An 18,102-nucleotide genomic window follows, 5' to 3' on the forward strand; every position below is an offset into this window, starting at 1 on the left:
GGCTAAAACAGATGGAGTTTTTCTTAATGGAGGTCTTTAAAGTGTTCAAAATAGAGGCCTTTGCGCCGAATATATAGTAGTTAGAGGTTAATTATTTTCACCATGACATTTTTGAATGATACAAATGTATTTTCCCCAAAATAGGCCCACAGTATCCAGTGCCACACTGTATCACACGATACATTCAAACAGCTGTAAAGAATTGCCTTGTATTTGTTAATTTGACACATGTTTACATGTTTTTTATGTTTGTGCAGTTTCTCGGGTCTGGAAGAGGTCTGCTTCATTGTAACTATTTATATTACTTATGCTGTATGTAATTCTCAATAAATATATGTTGAATTTACTTAAATGTTGCATGTTCTTGTAGCTATAACACAAGCAAGCCTTTCTGCCTTTGTCCCGTTTGACCTTCCTGCAGCGTCTAACTTTCAACACTAGAGAGCAGCAGTGATCTAACTGGAGGCAGCGAGACCTTACATAAGCAGAGCTGCTACTGTATAATGAAGTATGCCAATGATAACTCAGCCCTTTTTACAAGTGGACTCGGCTTGTGCACACTCCATTTCCATAAAAAAAAAAAAACATCAGACTTTGTGGCTTAGAACCTTTCTTTCTTATTCTGAATGCACCTTTTTGCCTGAATGCTATAGATCTGCATCTGAAATATGACATCCACGCACGCACTTTTGATTGAATATGTATTTTCACAGCAAATATTACAGATATATACAAAACGTGCTTTCGTTAGAGGCCCAGCCTACAGTATAAATACATTCATTTTTGGAAGCAGGCAAAAAAACAATCTGTAATCCACACACGTGTGTTGGCCTCAGTGACGGGATGCTTTGTGACTGTTTAGGGTATCTAGGTGAGAGGAATATATTAAACCAGCTAAGCATTTTGTTCTGGAAAAGTGCCACATTTTGGAGGGGTGGGTGGCATGACTAAGTGGGTTACCACTGTGCTCTGAACACCCATCAGGAAAGTAACAGGCTTATGTGTTCACTATGGCAGCTTGTTATGAGGGGAGTAAGGAGGATAGGGGCCTCCGTACATCACACCAATCGATGATTTGTCATAAGTCGGGAGGGAAGTGTATTTCTATCTGATTGCATTTAGAATGGATTTATCCACTCATGAGCCAGTTCAGAATATTTACAATTTTCTGAATAAATAATCATCTAATTCCTTCAAGTAGCTAATGAGTCTCTGTTTCTCGTGCCTTCTGATAGTTTTCTGTGATGACGCTCATTGTGAATTCATCCTCAAGGATATCAGAGGCAGTGGCAGACTGGGGATGAATGTCTGCGGGGGTCTCCAGGGTGGGAGAGGGTGGGGCAGACATCCTGGAGTGCTTGACCTGGCCGTTGCCTCTGAGGCTCCTCCACTCCTTCATCCACTGGTCCCTGGTGGAGGGGTCCAGCCGGTCCAGATGCCTGGCTTGCACCAGCGGGGAGGGAGCAATAGAGTTCCTCAGCACGTGAAATGCATACCTGGGGGAGAGAGCGTGGTGGTGAGAAAGTAGGCCAGTGAAAAATATGCGGCCCTTTGATGTAAATCAGAGCATTCCCTCTAAATATCAGCACTTTCAGACGCATCGGCAACCAGGAGGAAGACCGAGCCGCGGTGCAGATCATTCCCGGACGTCACAATTAACGTTATTTAATTACAAATGAGCGGAGACCAATCTATGCACCACAAGAACCTTACGATTACACAGCAGTTCATGATCTGCACTCCAAAATAATAAATACATTTAACAGAATTCTGAGGTTGATTAGATTTAACCAGTGGAAGGAGGACTACAAGATTAGTGTCCGACCCTTTTTGACTTGTGACCCCTAAAAATTAGCAATGTCACTTGTGATTCATCATCATGGGTTTTTCTATGGCCTCGGTGCTTTTTGTGTTTGAATTCATCGTGTTTTTGTGGAACGTCTTTAGGTCAGTTGGTCAGAAAAAAATGGGACATTCGGAGGACGTTGCCATGGATTCCAGGTGTGATGGCTATTATTTTCTGATACAACCAAATAACCAATTGATTTAAAAGAAAGACGCATCCAGTGATAAGATTTTCTTCATCATGCATCTTATGAGGAAAAACAGTTTTCTTTCAAACATAATTTAACTCTCCATATAACAGGAGATGGTGTAACTGTGGTGGTACCTGGGCAGCAGAGCCACCACGGTAGTGATGATGCAGAGAAGGTAGAACATAGGGTCGGCCATCTGGCTCTGGAGGATCCAGTACGGGTTGGATGGAGGGTTACAGGTGACGCAGATGGCGCTGTAGGCAAGCGTCACAATGAAGTACAACGCCACGCTGCCCAGCATGATTACCCAGTGAACCACCGTCTTCAAGACACATGCATACAACACAAATTAGATACATTGATAACAACCCCATTTATTTAATTACATGAATGTAAATGTTAAGAATGTTTAAATAATAGTAAGACATTACTATCATTATCATATTGGTTTCAAATGCAGACCTGACTGAAGCTATTCAGTGATAAGAGTTTGGGCTCACCGGGAGTATATACTGTGATTTTATCTCGAAAGATATCCATCAGTTCAACACTCACCCAGGCTTTGATCTCTATTGACAGATGCAACAGGATGGTAAATAAAGAAATAGTGTTCAGAGGAGTTCCAAAGGTGAAAACGTCAATGTCTGAATCCTGGTAGGTCTGGAGGGGAGAAAACACGAGTTGTCAAATCTTTGGAAAAAAAGCAGTAAACCAGTAAAATAACTGGTAACTCGGAGGACAAATCATGACATGATACAATGTTGCACAATATTTAATCAAAGACAGAGAATTCAAATGTTTCTCTTACCAGGTATGGAATAAAGAAGCACACCAGACTCTGATAGAAGGCATCGAGCATGGAGACCCAGAAAGTTATGAATGTGTATTCCTAAACAACACACACACACACACACACACACACACACACACACACACACACACACACACACACACACACACACACACACACACACACACACACATACATTAAGCACATTACATTGACTAACATTCATTTCCTGAAGACTTTAACCCTTGTCTCCCCTCCAACACACATACATGTTCAAGTACATAAAAATACAGAAACTCATCAAAGTTTTCGGTGCATTTTACTCAAGACCCAACTCCGTGGATCCGTAGCTCCTGTTGTCACTGACCCCTTCACCCTGTCCAGTCCTGTACAGTTCAGGAACACCCAGCAGCATGTCTGCAGAAACGTCTTTGTCCATTATCCCAAACATGACGGGCGGCACCGAGGTGAAGAAGAGGTTAAAGAAAATCATCAGCCAGTAGTCAATCATGGCAGTAGCAGAGAAGCCGCAGAAGAACTGGTACCAGAACAGCAGGTTCACGTAGGCCTGGGGAACACATTAAAGTGTCGATGGTAAGATGAGAAACAAGATGCGGATTCAGACAGCGCTCCAATGCAGACACGAGACTCACCACATTCTTATAGAAGAAGTAAATGATCATGTTGGCCAGTCGAGTGTAGCACCAGTGTCCGTGCACCAGGAGAAGTTTTTTCAGGTGTTTGAAGCGAGATATAGCAAAATCACTCGCCATGACCGCCTGCGGATGACACAGAGTAGTGAACGTTGAGACGAGCAGACCAAACAAACAATATATTTGAAGCAAAAGACCCGAGATGAGACCTGCATGCCCTCGTGACCGGATAGCCCGATGCCAATATCAGCTGCTTGGATCATGTTGACGTCATTTGCACCATCGCCTGAAACCAAAAACATCACAGTTAATATCAGTTTAACAACAGTAGCCTTTAAAAGAAGAGAAAACATGAATAAAAAGTAAATAAAATACATTTATTCAGGGGTTTAATGTAAGTTTAATTCAGATTTTTTTACATTTTTAGAACTTAAATTGACTTTCTCGTCCTTATAGAACTCAGCAGGATGCCAATTTAAAATATGAAGGCTGCCAGGAGAAAAAAGCTCTCTTGTTTAATGTTCAACAATACATTTCTCAGGTTGTATAATGACTCAGAATAAGATCAAGAGCCTTATAAAACCCAAAAGAATCACCTTTTTTAAAATGACAGTTTATTGTATTCATACAGCTTCTGGTCCCAGTTAAATGCATTTGACATCATGTGAACAGAGACGTTTCTTACCAACGGCAAGGGTCATGACTTTGAGTTTCTCCCTGACCACCTTCACCACTCTGCTCTTCTGTAAGGGCGTGGCTCTACAGCAGAGCACAGTGCGGCAGCGCTTGGCCAGGTCCACGAAGCGGTCCTGCAGGTCCGATGACAGAGCCAAGTCCAGGGTCCGGCCGTCTATCACCAGAGAGATGTCTTGGGTTGTATCCACGTTACGGGGATCTTCGCTGAACCTCTTCACCTCTTCCAGCGTGCAGTCCAAGATGGACGTGCAGGCCAGCTGCAAAACAACATCTGCTCATTTTGCTGATCACATCCTTGTTTCCAAACTCAAGCCAAAAAATCTTAATTGTGGAAAAATGACCGCCAACAGTTTGGATAATCAATTGATCATTTAAGTAATTTTTCCATCAAAAATACAACATTTTGCAAAGATTTCCTGCTTTTCTTGAACTTATGTGATAGTAAACTAACTAAAAGGTTTTTGCTCGGACAAAATAAAGAATACAAAGATGTCATATTTGGGGCAACATGTGATGGCCATCTTTTCTTTTTCACCAGTTTGCACATTTAATAGACCAGATGAATCATTAAATGAAGCCATTGTAAAAATGAATTATTATTTGCAGCACTATTACAAAGTGTGATTTAATTTGACTGACATGCCCACAAGGTAGTGTGTGCTGACCTTAAGGAAATTAGAGAGGATAAGTTGCATGTGACATCTGTTATAATCCATAAAAAAAAGAAGAGTCTCCCTGCTGTTGAGTCATGTCCATGATGTCTAGAAGCAATTATGAGGCTCTGGTCCCATCAGACTCATCATTGACTCAATCATTGTTGTCTGTAAATAACTCCGGTCTCTTAGCCAAAAGGAAAAGCGACATGATGAAAAAAAGAAACTGGGTCACATCCTGTTTTTATATCATCTATCTAGTGCTGGTTGGATTTCATTAGGTGTGGTAGGGTGATGACTATGGGAAAGCATCCCTCCGGTGGTCATCGAGTTATAGTGGTAAAAAAAAAAAGTTAATTACCAATATGAGCAAAGGGGTATTTCTCTTGAGAGTTGAATATTAGACTGGTAATTAGATATGAAAGCAGTAGATATTGTATTGGGGGTATCTCCCTCCATTCATCATCAATGACTAGTCCCGTTGGAGATGGAGAGCCGCCGTCCCTTTGTTCCTGAAAGCTGCCCGTGTATCCGTCAGCGCCAACGGGTAATTTCAGTCTATCTGAGGCTGCGGATGGTTAGACATGATCCGGTTGTTATGAAGGGCTCATTCCTGTGTTACCAGATCTTTAATGACCTCAGAGAACCGGGGCTCACACCTTCCTGACACCTTATCTCTCTCAGAGGAAACTGTGAGGGTTTGACCTTTAGTCGCAAATGTAGAAAGTGGTCAAAAAGGTTTGGCCATTTAAATTAGAGGGAGACGAAACCTCCAAACACAAGACCTTGTCCTGGATGACCATCAAAAAGTGTCAATGCTGCCCTCAGAAACAAGCTGTATGTGTGTGTGTTATGTGAGATATAATAGGCAGAAGGCCGGTGTTGAAGGTGATATTGTGGTGCTTTATTGGCTTCTAATTCATACATTTTTTACTTTTGTTTAATTCATTTGAAAACTTCCTTTAGTCACTCATATTGAGTGAAAAAAAATCACTTCCTCCCCACTCAGCAACCAAAGGTTCACCAATCTATCAGTCCGTAACGCATCACATTATCTCTTTATGTCGACGACATGTTCATTTATTTTCAAAAAGTCTGCCACATCATTACCAACTTTTAACTATTTGACAGGTCTGGTAAGATCTCCTGATGTAAGATTAACCCTAAAAGAAATCTCATGTTTCTGAATACACACTCGAGAATATCTAAACCCCTCTCCACTGAAAATAGTAATTTGCTTAGCTTAGCATGAAGCCTGAAACCGGCTATCGTCAGATGGTGATTTAGCTTTTTATCGGTTTAAGATTAGTTTATAAACTGGCTAATCTCTGCTCCAACTCGGGTGCATCTCAAGTTGCTCATTGGACTCTTAATAACAAGCAGTGCAGGGGAAAGGAAGTCATAGCCTGTGGGACCCATAGCCTTTGGGTCCCCGGATTGGTCCAAAGGTAACAAACACAAGCAGCTCTAAAGCTCATATATTAATTGAATCTCATTTGTAAAATAAGACTATTTTTTGGACTGGAAACCTCCTGATTCTGTGCTTGTTGCCAGGCAACTCCTAGTGGGCAGATTTAGTTAAGATTGGACGGAGCCAGGATAGGTGTTTCCTCTTGTTTTCAGTCATTAGCTTAGCTAAACTAACTGTCTTATTTTCCCCAAACGTGTCTTTAATTACAATAACATTTTCATATCATGTTTGTGCGACCAAAACAAATTCTATTTGTGGCGGAAGAAATGAATCACGTCCCACCGTTTATCACTTAAGCAGTAAAGAAAAGCAGCTCTGAGTCAGGCAGCCAACCCTCAGCGAGGCAGACAGCGGCCTCCTCACCTTGTTGTTGCAGCTCATGTTAATCACCAGGTCTTCCTCTTCCAGTAGCCTGCAGGCATAGCCGATGTTGACAGCTGTCTCCGGCTTGTCACCAGTCAGCACCCACACCTGGATCCCTGCCTCCCGCAGTGCCAGGATGGTGTCTGGGACACTCTCCTGCAGACGGTCCTCAATGCCCGTCGCCCCTGCAGGAGGACGTGTATCCAAAGTGAGATTCAAGCATAAAGCTCATCACATGTTTATCATGATTTATCTGTGTTGGGCTGATGCACGTTACCTAGTAGGGTGAGGTCTTTCTCCAGCTGCACTGCGGTTTCCATAACAAGCTCCTCTCTGTTGTCCATCGCAGCCAGAGCTCTCTGTCTGTTCACTGACCAGCTTTCATATGCCTTGTCACTTACGACCTGCCGCACAGAAAGAAGATGAAACAGAGCTCCTCTGGTAGAAAACGATGCTGGTAAATATTCATATATTAGATTGTGCACCTTCTTTGTGAAGCAAAGTGTACGCAGCCCCTCTTTACCATAGCAGTCAAGGTGGTGCTGAGTACTTGCTGCTATATTCTTCTGCTTCCCACTGAGATGTTCTGAAAATAATGTGAAATGAAATCATTCAGTCATTTCATAGATATGCAATAAACCTGCAATAAACTTTCACCTGCTCGTACCTGCGTACGGAGTACCGAGCAGCTCCATGATGGCGTAGTCTGCACCTTTAGTGTACAACACATACTCTCTCGTGATTGGGTGTCGCACCAAAACAGACATTCGCTTCCTGTTGGCGTCAAAGGTCAAGGTGTCCAGCACCTCAAAGACCAGGTCCTCCCCAGACGAGAGGCGCACCGTCACGCTGCCGGGGGTGCGGGCCAGCAGGGTGAAGCCGTAAGCCTTGGCTGCGTACACCAGGGCCGCCTCGTCTGGACTCTCTGCCTCGTAATTCAGATGGTCTGACCTTGGCTTGTTGTACATGTTTGGAACATGGAGCGAACATCTTCGTAGCACACCGGACCCCTCTATTTTTACAGCGGCGTTAAAATCTTCCTCTACAGTCGAGTCCTCTGAGATGGTGCGATCTCTCTTGGGCTTGCGCTGCCAGGAGGTGAACATGTTGTGTAGAGATAAAGACTCATTTACCGGGTTGGACAAAGTATCCAGTGAGTCTTTTGTCTGAGCGGAGCGTGAAAACCCTTTCACCTGAGAAAGTGAAGCAAAGAAAACAGAAAAGCGTATGTTATGTGGTGTTTTTCACCATTTTACCCAGACACCACTCCTGCAACAGGCTGCCATCCGTTTTCCACTCTGTTTCTCTTTGTGCTTTTACCTTTAATTGCAAACTCGAGGGAAATCCCACATATTTCTCCCATCTGCCAGACCTGAGAACAGCACTGTCAAGAGCAGCAACCTCGAATGCCCCTGCAAAGCTCCCTTTACTATGTGGCTAATTTAATGAGAACTCACATTTTTTTTTACAACTGGGACTTTAGAGATGAAAGAAAATTAGAACTGACCACTAATGAAAGAGCAGAAACTTGAAGCTAAACAATTGGAGAGAACTTTCAAAATTAAACTAATTGTTTGAGGTTAATAAGAAGAATTTAAACGTAATTATTGTGTGTGCTGCTGATTATATTATGGAGATTTCGCTGCACCAGGTTTATAGATACACATCAAATAATGAATAAGACAATTAATAGATTCTCCACAATGTTTTCTAGAAGAAAAGTATTTTTTTTTAATAAGTTTGCATACTAGGAGTTTCATGAGAACAAATCCTTCGTCCATCTTTGCTCTCCTGACTGTGCCCTCCATCTCTACTTCCCATCCACAGAGACAGTAAACGGAGCGCTCACCCTCTGTCTCTGAGCTGTTGCCATGGAAACCACCACCGTGTTGCAAATGGCGAGACCCAGAAAAAAGTCCAGGTAGGGATCTATCTTCCAGCTGCCGCCGCTGCCGCTGCTGCTGCTGCTGCTGCTCCCTGCCTTGTTAATCTGCTGAAGCAGCTTCCTGTCTGGAATCACCTCAGTTTCCTGTTGGAGTAAAAGTTAATCAGTTTTTTAATTAAAAGCCCATGTTGATAAACTGTTTCTTGCTTACGCTCAGCGTTCACCGTTCTGAAATGACAGGGCTGGAAAAAACTTTTTTAACCTTTTCGGGGAGTTTTGTTTGCTCACAAGGAAACATTGAAGGGAGGAGCAAAGGAGAGAAGGAAGGGAGGAAGATTTAACTCATATGAACACTGTTAGAGACACAGCATGAAGAAAACACTTTTTCTGTCTCAGCATGTTACTCCAGGCCTCTCATTCCCCCGTGGACGAAAATAGACACAGAGCTACTGTACTGTATGTACATAAAGACGGCGGTGGCTAATCCATAGTGCACGTTTACAGTTTACGTGTGTTTATCAGTGGTCTGAGCCAAATAGTGCCCAGCGTGACCATATGTCCCGTCACAGACACAGGGGCAACTTTGAGCCAAAATGGATGTGCTCATCGTTGACACCTAGCAGCTCGGCCATCTGCGGCGGGGACTGGGACCGCGAGGCCTTTTGACACAAGGATGGGTGAGATTTTGGTAAACACATGACACTGTGAGGTCTTCTGAGTCTGCGTTTAGACAGGGAACAAAATATGGCCATAGGTTAAATGTTCAAATTTCTCTTTTTGAAACATAGTGTAATGTTTTTTTTTTTTTTTATCATAATAATGTTGCCCCTTTGTACAATTCATGCTGGGATAGACACGTCACCATGAGCAGGATAACTAGGTTAATGAAAGGATGGATGGATAAAGTTCCACTTCCATCCTGCTGAATGCATTCTTAATAATGTATCATAAACTCAATAAGGGCATTATAATTCATTTCCCTTTACATTAGAGTGGTAAGACAAGACGTCCCAGCTCCCTGCATTAGGTTTCAGTGTAGTGGGTCAGTTCACACTATATAAGTGCACTGCCATGTTGGATTTTGAGCCATTTATTTAGAGCTACTCAGTCATGATTATAAACACAAGGACACTCGTTAATCAAGAAGAATGAGTCTAATTTGTGGGCCCCTCTGGGTGGCCTTGAGTAAACTACCGGACGACTACAGGACCGACACGTCCTGCATGAGCAAACGAACTGCTGATCAACATATTCTCCACGGTGGCGTCCTGTGCTTCTGCGTTATAACACCAGGACAGGTAGAAACGCCAGAACCTGAGCCCACACTGAATTAAATATCTTTTCTTCCTGACTGATCTTACCAGCGGACTGCTGAAGGCCACATCGCTGTGGGCATTGCCCATGACTGTGACCTTGCTCTTGCGTCGGTTGTCATGGTGATGCCGCTTGTCTTGAGGGGTGGCATCTTCGTTATCCAGGGACCATCCGGTCTGGAGGGGGCGTGGAGGCTGGTTGAAGATGACCTCCTCCCCAGACTCTGGTTCATCAACGACAGCGAGGCGGATCGCTGCAAATCCCCCCAAAAACATGTTGATGCCTACAATATACATAGGGGCTTACAATAACTCTGTTTTGCTCTCGATGTGAACTTTACCGTTCTCTTTGTGAGGGTACTCGGTGCCCATGATGGAGCATCGGCGAAACACCATCTTGTTCTCGGTGAGGGTGCCAGTCTTGTCGGAGAAGACGTATTCAATCTGTCCCAGGTCCTCCGTGATGTTCAGGGCCTTGCACTGCATGCGGCTGTCCGTCTCCTCGTCGTACAGATCGAGGTCGTTCGTGATGAAGAAGATCTGACCGATCTTCACTAACTCAATGGACACGTAGAGGGAGACGGGAATCAGGATCTGAGGGTGAGGAGAGACGAGGAGATGATGGAAAATAAAAAGTGGACAACAGAAGGTGGAAAGAGATATTAGAGGAGGATGAGAAGAAAGGACATTAAGAAATTAATAAAAAACACACGAAACACTCTTTTTGTACACACGGTCAGACTCCTCCACCTGCAGCAGGATGATCATGGTGAAAAACATGTAGAAGCCAGACAGAGCGGGAGTGTCCAGGTGACCGTTGCCGTCGGGAACCAGGTACGGGGGTACACCGGGCAGCGCCTGCAGCCATAAGGAGTGACCTGCATGCGTGAGGACAGGGGAATTCATCACACCGACTGTTGCACAGGGAGGAAAGCTATTTTTGGCACCACACCTTCTCCCTGTCTCCTCCCTCTTTTCCCGGTTTGTGTTTGGGCCCGTGGCCAAAGTGTTCTTTTTTTCCCCCCTGTTTTAATCGGAAATTCAATGTCCCCTCATAAATCTAAAATCATTAATCACGAACCCGTCTGCGTAATGATTGTACGCTTAAGTGACGCAACTCATTACTGACCCAGTGCTCCGACAAGACACATGGTGAGGAGGAGAATGACGCAGAAGATGACGTCTGTGTTCAGCTTCCGCTCTAGTTTGCTCCGCTTGTATCTTGGCCCGTTGTTGTTGAGCATGGACTTGGTTTCGTGGCCTTCAAGGTGAGATCGGTAGGTGTTGAGTCAGTTACCAACAGGCACTCCATATGGTCAATGAACACCACGGGGAAATACATCTTTGTATCTTAAAACATACTCGTTCTGGGTCACTGAGGTCATGCCCTCTGCAATATTTCAGATAATAAATCCTGGCAGGCTAACCTGCTAACCTAAGATACGGTAAAATTGATGCTGTACCTGATATTTATTTAAGATTAACCTCAAATACAGCCCTATATCATAACAGATCCCACTAAACTTGATGGTTATTAAGCATTAAAATGAAAGAAATCCAATGTCCTGCACCTACATGCCCTCATAATGTAGGGCAACACAATGTACAGAAGGTGCAACTGCACATTAACATGGCTAAATATTCAAAAATATGTCATATTCAAATGTTTTACAGTATGGGTGGTAGTGGGTCAACAGTACGGGTCCTGCGTACCTCCCTGAACAAAACACACTAAATCTCAGGGTGAAAGCAGTGAAGAGGCTGAGAAATGAAGCACATACCTGCATACACCACGAAGCCCACAGCGTGGTCCGTGTTTCTCACTTTGCAGCCTCGCAGCAGCAGACTCTCTATCCCAGCACCCACCTGCTCCTTATCAGGTTTCTCTCTGCAGCAGGAGAAAGCCAGGAACTTCCTTTGTACTGTCGGATCTTGTTAGATAATCATTACTGCTTATATATTCCCCATTAGCAATTCCCCATGCTTTACCGCCATAGCTGGACAGCATGGGTAGGCCAGCTGTAAGAGCCGCGGTGCCCCGAGGAATTTGATTATAGTCTATTACAACCCCCAATAATGCTTCTGGTGTCATCAGAAAGTGCAGCGAGTGGGTCGGAATTAGTTTTGCTCGGCTGCCCTGAAAGGCTCAAAGGGAGCCGTTCGAGATCCATGTGATCTGTGCAGTTGATACTCACACGTAGCTCTTGAAATAATTCAGATTGTTGTTGGGCTTTTCACACACCACAACGCTTTTGAAGCTTTCAGGTTGGAAGTCAGGATCCTGGGGAATGAGAGGAGGTATAAAGTCACTATTGTACCTTTTTAAATGTAACCCAACCTGGTCTGACACATGTTCTTAGCAGGAAAGACGACAAACATGTGCATGGTATGTGTTTTCAGGCTGTCAAGTCATGATGACCTGCATTTGGCGCGGATGTGCGGGAAATGTTACGGAAGCTCGTTAGATGTCAATCACAAGTGGAGAAGAGAAGGTGACGCAGCAGAGGAAATCCAGATGTAGCAGGCGTTCCTCACCGTGATGCAGAAGCCAGACATCACCCTCCTCTGATTCAGGTTGGTCTCTCCGTCCAGGTTGGACGTCTCTATGTGACACACGCCGGTGGGGTCCGACGTGTGCAGGAGCAGCAGGTCCGCAGGGACGACCTCGTTGGAAATCACCTTCACAAAATCTCCCACTCGCACATCCTTCCAACGCCTTTCCATGAACTGTTTCTCTCTCCTGAAATCAGACGCGACAGATTCATGAAGATACACCGAGTCCCCGAGTGGCTTTTATATAGATTTTTTGTTGGGTGTCAGATGTATTTGGCATAGTGGGTCTATTTATGTCTGCGTGATCAAATTAAATATTGACTCACTCCTTATGGATAAAATAATCACAGCAACTGCTTAAGTAAGGGGAATAAACACGACAGTCGAATGGAAAATCAATGCCGTTGTTTTTGGAGAGCGGCCCAGATGCGTATTGTGTGCTTTAGAATAAGGACACTTTTTGAGGAAGTGCACGTTATTTTCCCAGGGTTTCCAGAAAGGCTTGCTTTATGGTTTTAACCTGCATGTCAAGCATGCTAACCACCAGTGACAGAGAGCTGCAGGCATGCTGCCCTGCATGTAGGACCTGATCTGGTGGCTGCCACCTAACACCACACCTCGCCTCAAACAAAGCCAGGGGCCGTCGGGTATTTTTAGCATGTTGTGTTTAGATTACACTAACCAGGTTGCACAAATATTCTCTCCTGTCATAAACGCTTTATCTATGAATCCCATATGTCAGGTAGCCCAATTAACAGTTTCCTGTCATGGGAAGTCCATTTCTCAAAAGGGTATTGTATATTTTCACATTGCATTTAATTCATTTAATTAAAGACATGATCAGAAAGCTTTAATATGTCAGTGATCCTACACCGATATAGTATTTCTAAACATGTCAGATTTTCACCTTTGTTTACAGGTAAAGGAATATGAGAGCGTCTAAAAACTATTAATTCAAACTAAGACGGTGCTCTTTGATCGGGGGCATTAAAGGCACTCCTCTCTAAGACGGTTTTGAAATGCCGTCATTAAAGCTGGCACACACAAATAATCAAAACCATTACTTTATCACGTTTCGGCTTCCAGCCTTCTTCAGGAAGTTACAGGAAAAGTATGCAGTGAAACGATCTCATACCAGGTGTGAGCCAATCAGGAGGTGGAGACAATCAGTAATCAGAGTCGACCACTTCACAAAGTAGACCCATTTTCAACTGATTAATGTGACCTGACCACAGCATACTTCCTCTGTAACTTCCTGGACGGCAAAAAGCATTGAAGTAATGTTTTTTATAATTATGCGCCCGTTTTAATAAAGGCATTTTAAAACCTTCCTAGAGACGAGTGGCTTGGATAAATCTTTTGCTGGGGTTTTGTTTAACCTGTTTGGTCTGATATGTGTGATGTGTTTGACAGGAACAGTCGGTGAGGTGTGGTGGCTACATGTTCTGAAGTGACCAGATAACAATATTAGACATAACAGCAATGACAGCGTTTTGTTTTGTATTTGCCGTGTTTGAGTGCAGGTGAGTTTGAGATAGAGACAAGATAGATAGGATGACGTTTAAAGCTTAGGCCCGTCATGCTCAAACAGACACACTTCACATCTCTTTGAAAACGCCGTGTGGGTGATAGGAAACAAAGACGTGCGTCTGAGAAGGTCTGATGAATGAAAGTTAAATCCCTCTCATCTGACAGCCTTCCACCTGGACCTTTACATGCACAGTCAGACGGATCAACTTCACCGAGACAGAGCAAAAAAAAAAGAAAAAAAGGAGTGTGTGGAAGCCTGAAAATGTATTCTAGGGCTTCTTCTGGAAACATTTGTATAGTTCAAAGGAATCCCAGCCAATCGATTCTGTTCTAATCTCTACAAGGCCAAAAATGGAGCTTTAGCATCGCCACCCAGCGAGCAGTACGAGACCCACAGGAGCCCACTCGCCATGACTCAACTGCTGTTTATCCGATTGCATGAGGCGGAGATGACTAGTGTCCGCTAGCAGGCCTAGAGGGACTGGTGCGTCCTTCGAAGTGTCCAAAATGCTACATCTGGGGTCTGCTCTTAGGCCACCTGGACCCCATCACGCTACACACATATAAACACACACACAATGCAGGCTTTTCCTCGAGCTGACATCCCTGCTGACTCGTCTTGGGAATTTTGAAAGCGATCAAACCCTTCCAGATGTTGAATGTTTGAGGCTTCATCATTGGAGTTGCCTCCTCATCCCCACCTTCTCCTCCCACTACTCCCAAAATCACAGCAGTGAAAGATTTATAAATGACTGTTTACCCCCCCCCTTTTGTGAATTATGCATTTTTCACCAGTAATTCAAAAATAGATAACCCCTAACCTTACTGTCTTTGCTGACGCAATACCCAGATGAGGATTTCATCAAATGTGCACAATGCGATGGTGAGAGATATTGTTGTGAGGCTCTTCAAAAGAGGAATAATCTCCCACACATTTTCTATTTCTAAGTCAAATTCTCATAGGGTGCTGAAACGCAGAGGAGGCGCGCACACACACACACACACACACACACACACACACACACACACACACACACACACACACACACACACACACACACACACACACACACACACACACACTCACACACATCAACATCAACATGCTTGAAGATAAGAACCATAAACACAGATGTGAGTGTTTCCACTTGCCACATCATGCATGAACAGCACATCCTGCTTCTATATTCGGGTTGTCTTTGAGTGAGTTACCTGCTGTAGATGAAGCACGGCGTGTTGTTGAGCCTCCTGTCAGACTGGTACCGCCTGAAGTCCTCCCAGGCGTCCTTCAGGGCCGTCAGAGCCAGGATGGTGAGGATGGGGATCAGGGCCACCTCGGGCTCGAAGGCGTTCACCACGGGGACGAAGTTCAGAATAGCCAGGCCCACGAAGTAGATGTTCGCCAGGCGGTGGAACTGCTCAAAGAGGTTCATGGGGATGAAGAGGAGGAGGGTGTATTTGGTGGTCTTGATGGCGTTGCCGGGGAAGTAGCGGTTGGGTTGCTTCACCTTCGCTAGGCCCTCGTAAGGCAGATTGGACACCAGGTTGCGGACGTCCTTGTCCCGTGCCCTCTGACCTCTCAGAGCATCCCTCACCAGGTCCAGAGGACTCATGGCTGCTCCGTCGCTTTTTCTTCTCCTCTCCTTACCAACTTTTCCTTCCCATCTCTTTAAAACCTACACTTCCTATGAGTTCAAGTGACTGTCCTGGAGCCCATCCTAAGGTTCCGTGTGCGAGGTCTAATGCCAGGTGAAACGACTACACACCTAGTCCTCCTCGGAGTCCGCCCTTTCGCATTGACAGGTGTGTTTGCATTCCTTCCTTTTGGAGCCTCGCAGACAGGGGAAATAAGGTGGCGGATTACCCTCAGAAATGTAGCTGAAGGTGCTCCGGTGACTCAGACGCTTTTAACTACGCTGTCGTTGTACCAGTTTTCAACTCTTTGAAGTCCTTCGTACGCCAGAATTATGAGTCAGTGACCTGCAAAGCACTGCGATTATACTTAACACATTGATGTTGTTGAAAATTAAACACACACACACACACAAAACAATTCCAAATAAAAACACTAATGTGGTACGCACAGCTGACAATATTTGCAGAGCAGAAAATTGGTGCAGTGGGTCATAAGGAGATTTGAACTGACAACAGTGCAACGACTGGCTCGGGGGCAAACGTATATGAAGAGTCTGCAGAGAGTGAATGAACTTACACCGCCCGTTCAGGAGGATACAGATGGATGCATGACGCTTAAAGACACGGAGAACCCCCTCATTGTTCTCAATAGAAGATTAGAATTAGCATCCATCTGTCTTTATTGGTGCATGTAGGAAAACTTCTCTGTTCACTTTCCCCTCGTCCACTGAGAGGTCGGTTGTAAAGCAGAAGACACATTTAGTCGAGGGCTGAAAGGAAGATCAAGATCACGTAGAACAGGGTGAATGAATCCGTTCACATGTGTGTCAGACTCTCACGTATGACACACCACGACAAAGCATCTTCTTGCACAGATGGCATGCATGTAGGACGCCTTCCACTTCCTCATGTTGACATATGTTGTCTTTTCCAGGGCAAGCTGAAGAACCTGTTTAAACAGGCCAAATTTGCACTGGCTCACTTATTTTTTGGTACTTATATTAATTACATATCAGGCAGTCATAGAATAGGATATGACCCACAGCATATCGAGGCATTATTGGAAAAATTTGCCTCCAAATGGAGATAGATTTTCTTTTGGAACAGATGCTGCGCTTGCCTCTCGCAGGTGATTTATTATTATATATATATAAATAAAAAAAAAGATTATTTCCTGTTTTGTCCTTGAATAACTGACGCAGGTGGGTTCATCTCTGCTGGGTAGCTCAGCCTTCTCTTTCCATCCGATTCGTATACAGCAGGGGAGCGGCGTGATGCGAGTGTGCCAGACTCACCCTCTCACCCATCCCAGTCAGCTCTGGCTGGGTTTGGCTTGGCTAGCACGCCGACTGCACAGAGGCGCAGCTGTGAGTCCAAATCACGCACACACACACACACACACTCACACACAGGAACAAAAACACACACTTGGAAACAAAATACACACACTAGATTCCACAGAGCAGAGGTCTGTGCATTCCTAATTACTCCAGTGACATGGAAACACTACAAAGTAGAAAGCATCTGCCTTGTCCCTCCTCTCTTACATGTCAACACGGATGCCCTTTTTGAAAAGAGGAAGAGAGAGAGAGGCCAATTTAGCACAAACCATCTGTCTACTGTAGTGAGATAATACATCTGTTATAGCATAGGGGGAACAATAATGTAGAGCCAATGCATGGAGGAATCTGGAACAAGGTTACATGCTGCGTTTCATCAATTTCTACACAGACACAGGCCACGCTCGGTCCCATTTAGGTCTCTTTCGTTATCTCACAAAACAAACTCTAGCTATAAAATCCTCAAACATGATTCTCTTTTTGTGCCTGAAGCTGGACTAAACCATTTAACAGTCTCAAAAAAATACTCATTCCCTGCTCTTATCCCCCATTTTTTGAATCACACCGTATCTCATTGTGTTTCTTCTGTTCCTCTAATCTGAGTTCAAAATCAAACATTAGCTGCACATTAAGGCCCCCGCAAGAACAAAATCCCCCTTTTTAAATATTAAATATTCAGTGTTTTGCACCATCAAATATTCAATAGCATCCATTTAAGTTCTGTAACAGTGGTCAGGTCAGGGAGAAAGTGCAGCGCGGAGAGCAGTCGGTTTGCTGAATGAGGGGAGAATGCATGGGGAGGTTGAGGCATGGATGGATGGATGGATGGCTCTCTCTCTTATTCTCTTTCTCTTCCTGTTTTTTTTTTGTAGCAGGCGCTCTGGCCCCTGCAGCCAGCGAGCCACAGTCGAGTCCACAGAGAGCCTCCATATCTGTAGCTCTCTGCGTTAATGTCCCTCGAGGCCGGGGGCCGGCGCTCGGCCCTGCTCAGACCCCGGCCGAGCCCATCTCGGTCGAGACCACCACTGTGGCCGCTCGCTCCGACTCCTCTGCCTCTCCATCCATTATGCAGCCAGTGGTCCCCAGCTGCAGCCCTCACATCTCTCTATTCACTTCTACATGCGCTGCTCTCGCTTGCCCACTCACTCCCGACCCCGGTTTAGCCGTTAACTCGCTCGTTCAGA

The 18,102-nt window shown here is 44.6% G+C and overlaps 1 protein-coding gene across 1 annotated transcript; it reads right to left on the reverse strand.

The window, feature by feature from the left end:
* Positions 1–91: 91 nt before the first annotated feature.
* On the reverse strand, positions 92–15,674 carry atp10b (ATPase phospholipid transporting 10B). The gene is made up of 21 exons (XM_084010491.1): positions 15,156–15,674; positions 12,396–12,600; positions 12,056–12,141; positions 11,642–11,748; positions 10,990–11,121; positions 10,611–10,738; positions 10,202–10,454; positions 9,909–10,114; positions 8,512–8,691; positions 7,330–7,855; positions 7,148–7,248; positions 6,940–7,066; positions 6,663–6,847; positions 4,165–4,432; positions 3,689–3,765; positions 3,480–3,605; positions 3,194–3,394; positions 2,845–2,925; positions 2,592–2,696; positions 2,171–2,358; positions 92–1,496 (listed from the first exon to the last, which is right to left on the reverse strand). Exons 1-21 carry the CDS (start codon positions 15,554–15,556, stop codon positions 1,202–1,204), a joined length of 3,978 nt encoding a protein of 1,325 aa, XP_083866617.1. The 5' UTR covers positions 15,557–15,674; the 3' UTR covers positions 92–1,201.
* Between the last annotated feature and the right edge of the window lie 2,428 nt (positions 15,675–18,102).

This window comes from Eutrigla gurnardus (genome assembly GCF_963514095.1).
Source record: "Eutrigla gurnardus genome assembly, chromosome: 5".
Taxonomy (NCBI): Eukaryota; Metazoa; Chordata; class Actinopteri; order Perciformes; family Triglidae; genus Eutrigla; species Eutrigla gurnardus.

Excerpts from the sequence above, each read along its gene's own strand:
- atp10b (XM_084010491.1), bottom strand. The coding sequence starts at position 15,556 with ATGAGTCCTCTGGACCTGGTGAGGGATGCTCTGAGAGGTCAGAGGGCA. Across the intron at positions 12,601-15,155 it reads CCGTGCTTCATCTACAGCAG|GAGAGAGAAACAGTTCATGG; the intron begins GTAACTCACTCA and ends GTCTGATTTCAG. Across the intron at positions 7,249-7,329 it reads GCTCGGTACTCCGTACGCAG|AACATCTCAGTGGGAAGCAG; the intron begins GTACGAGCAGGT and ends CATTATTTTCAG.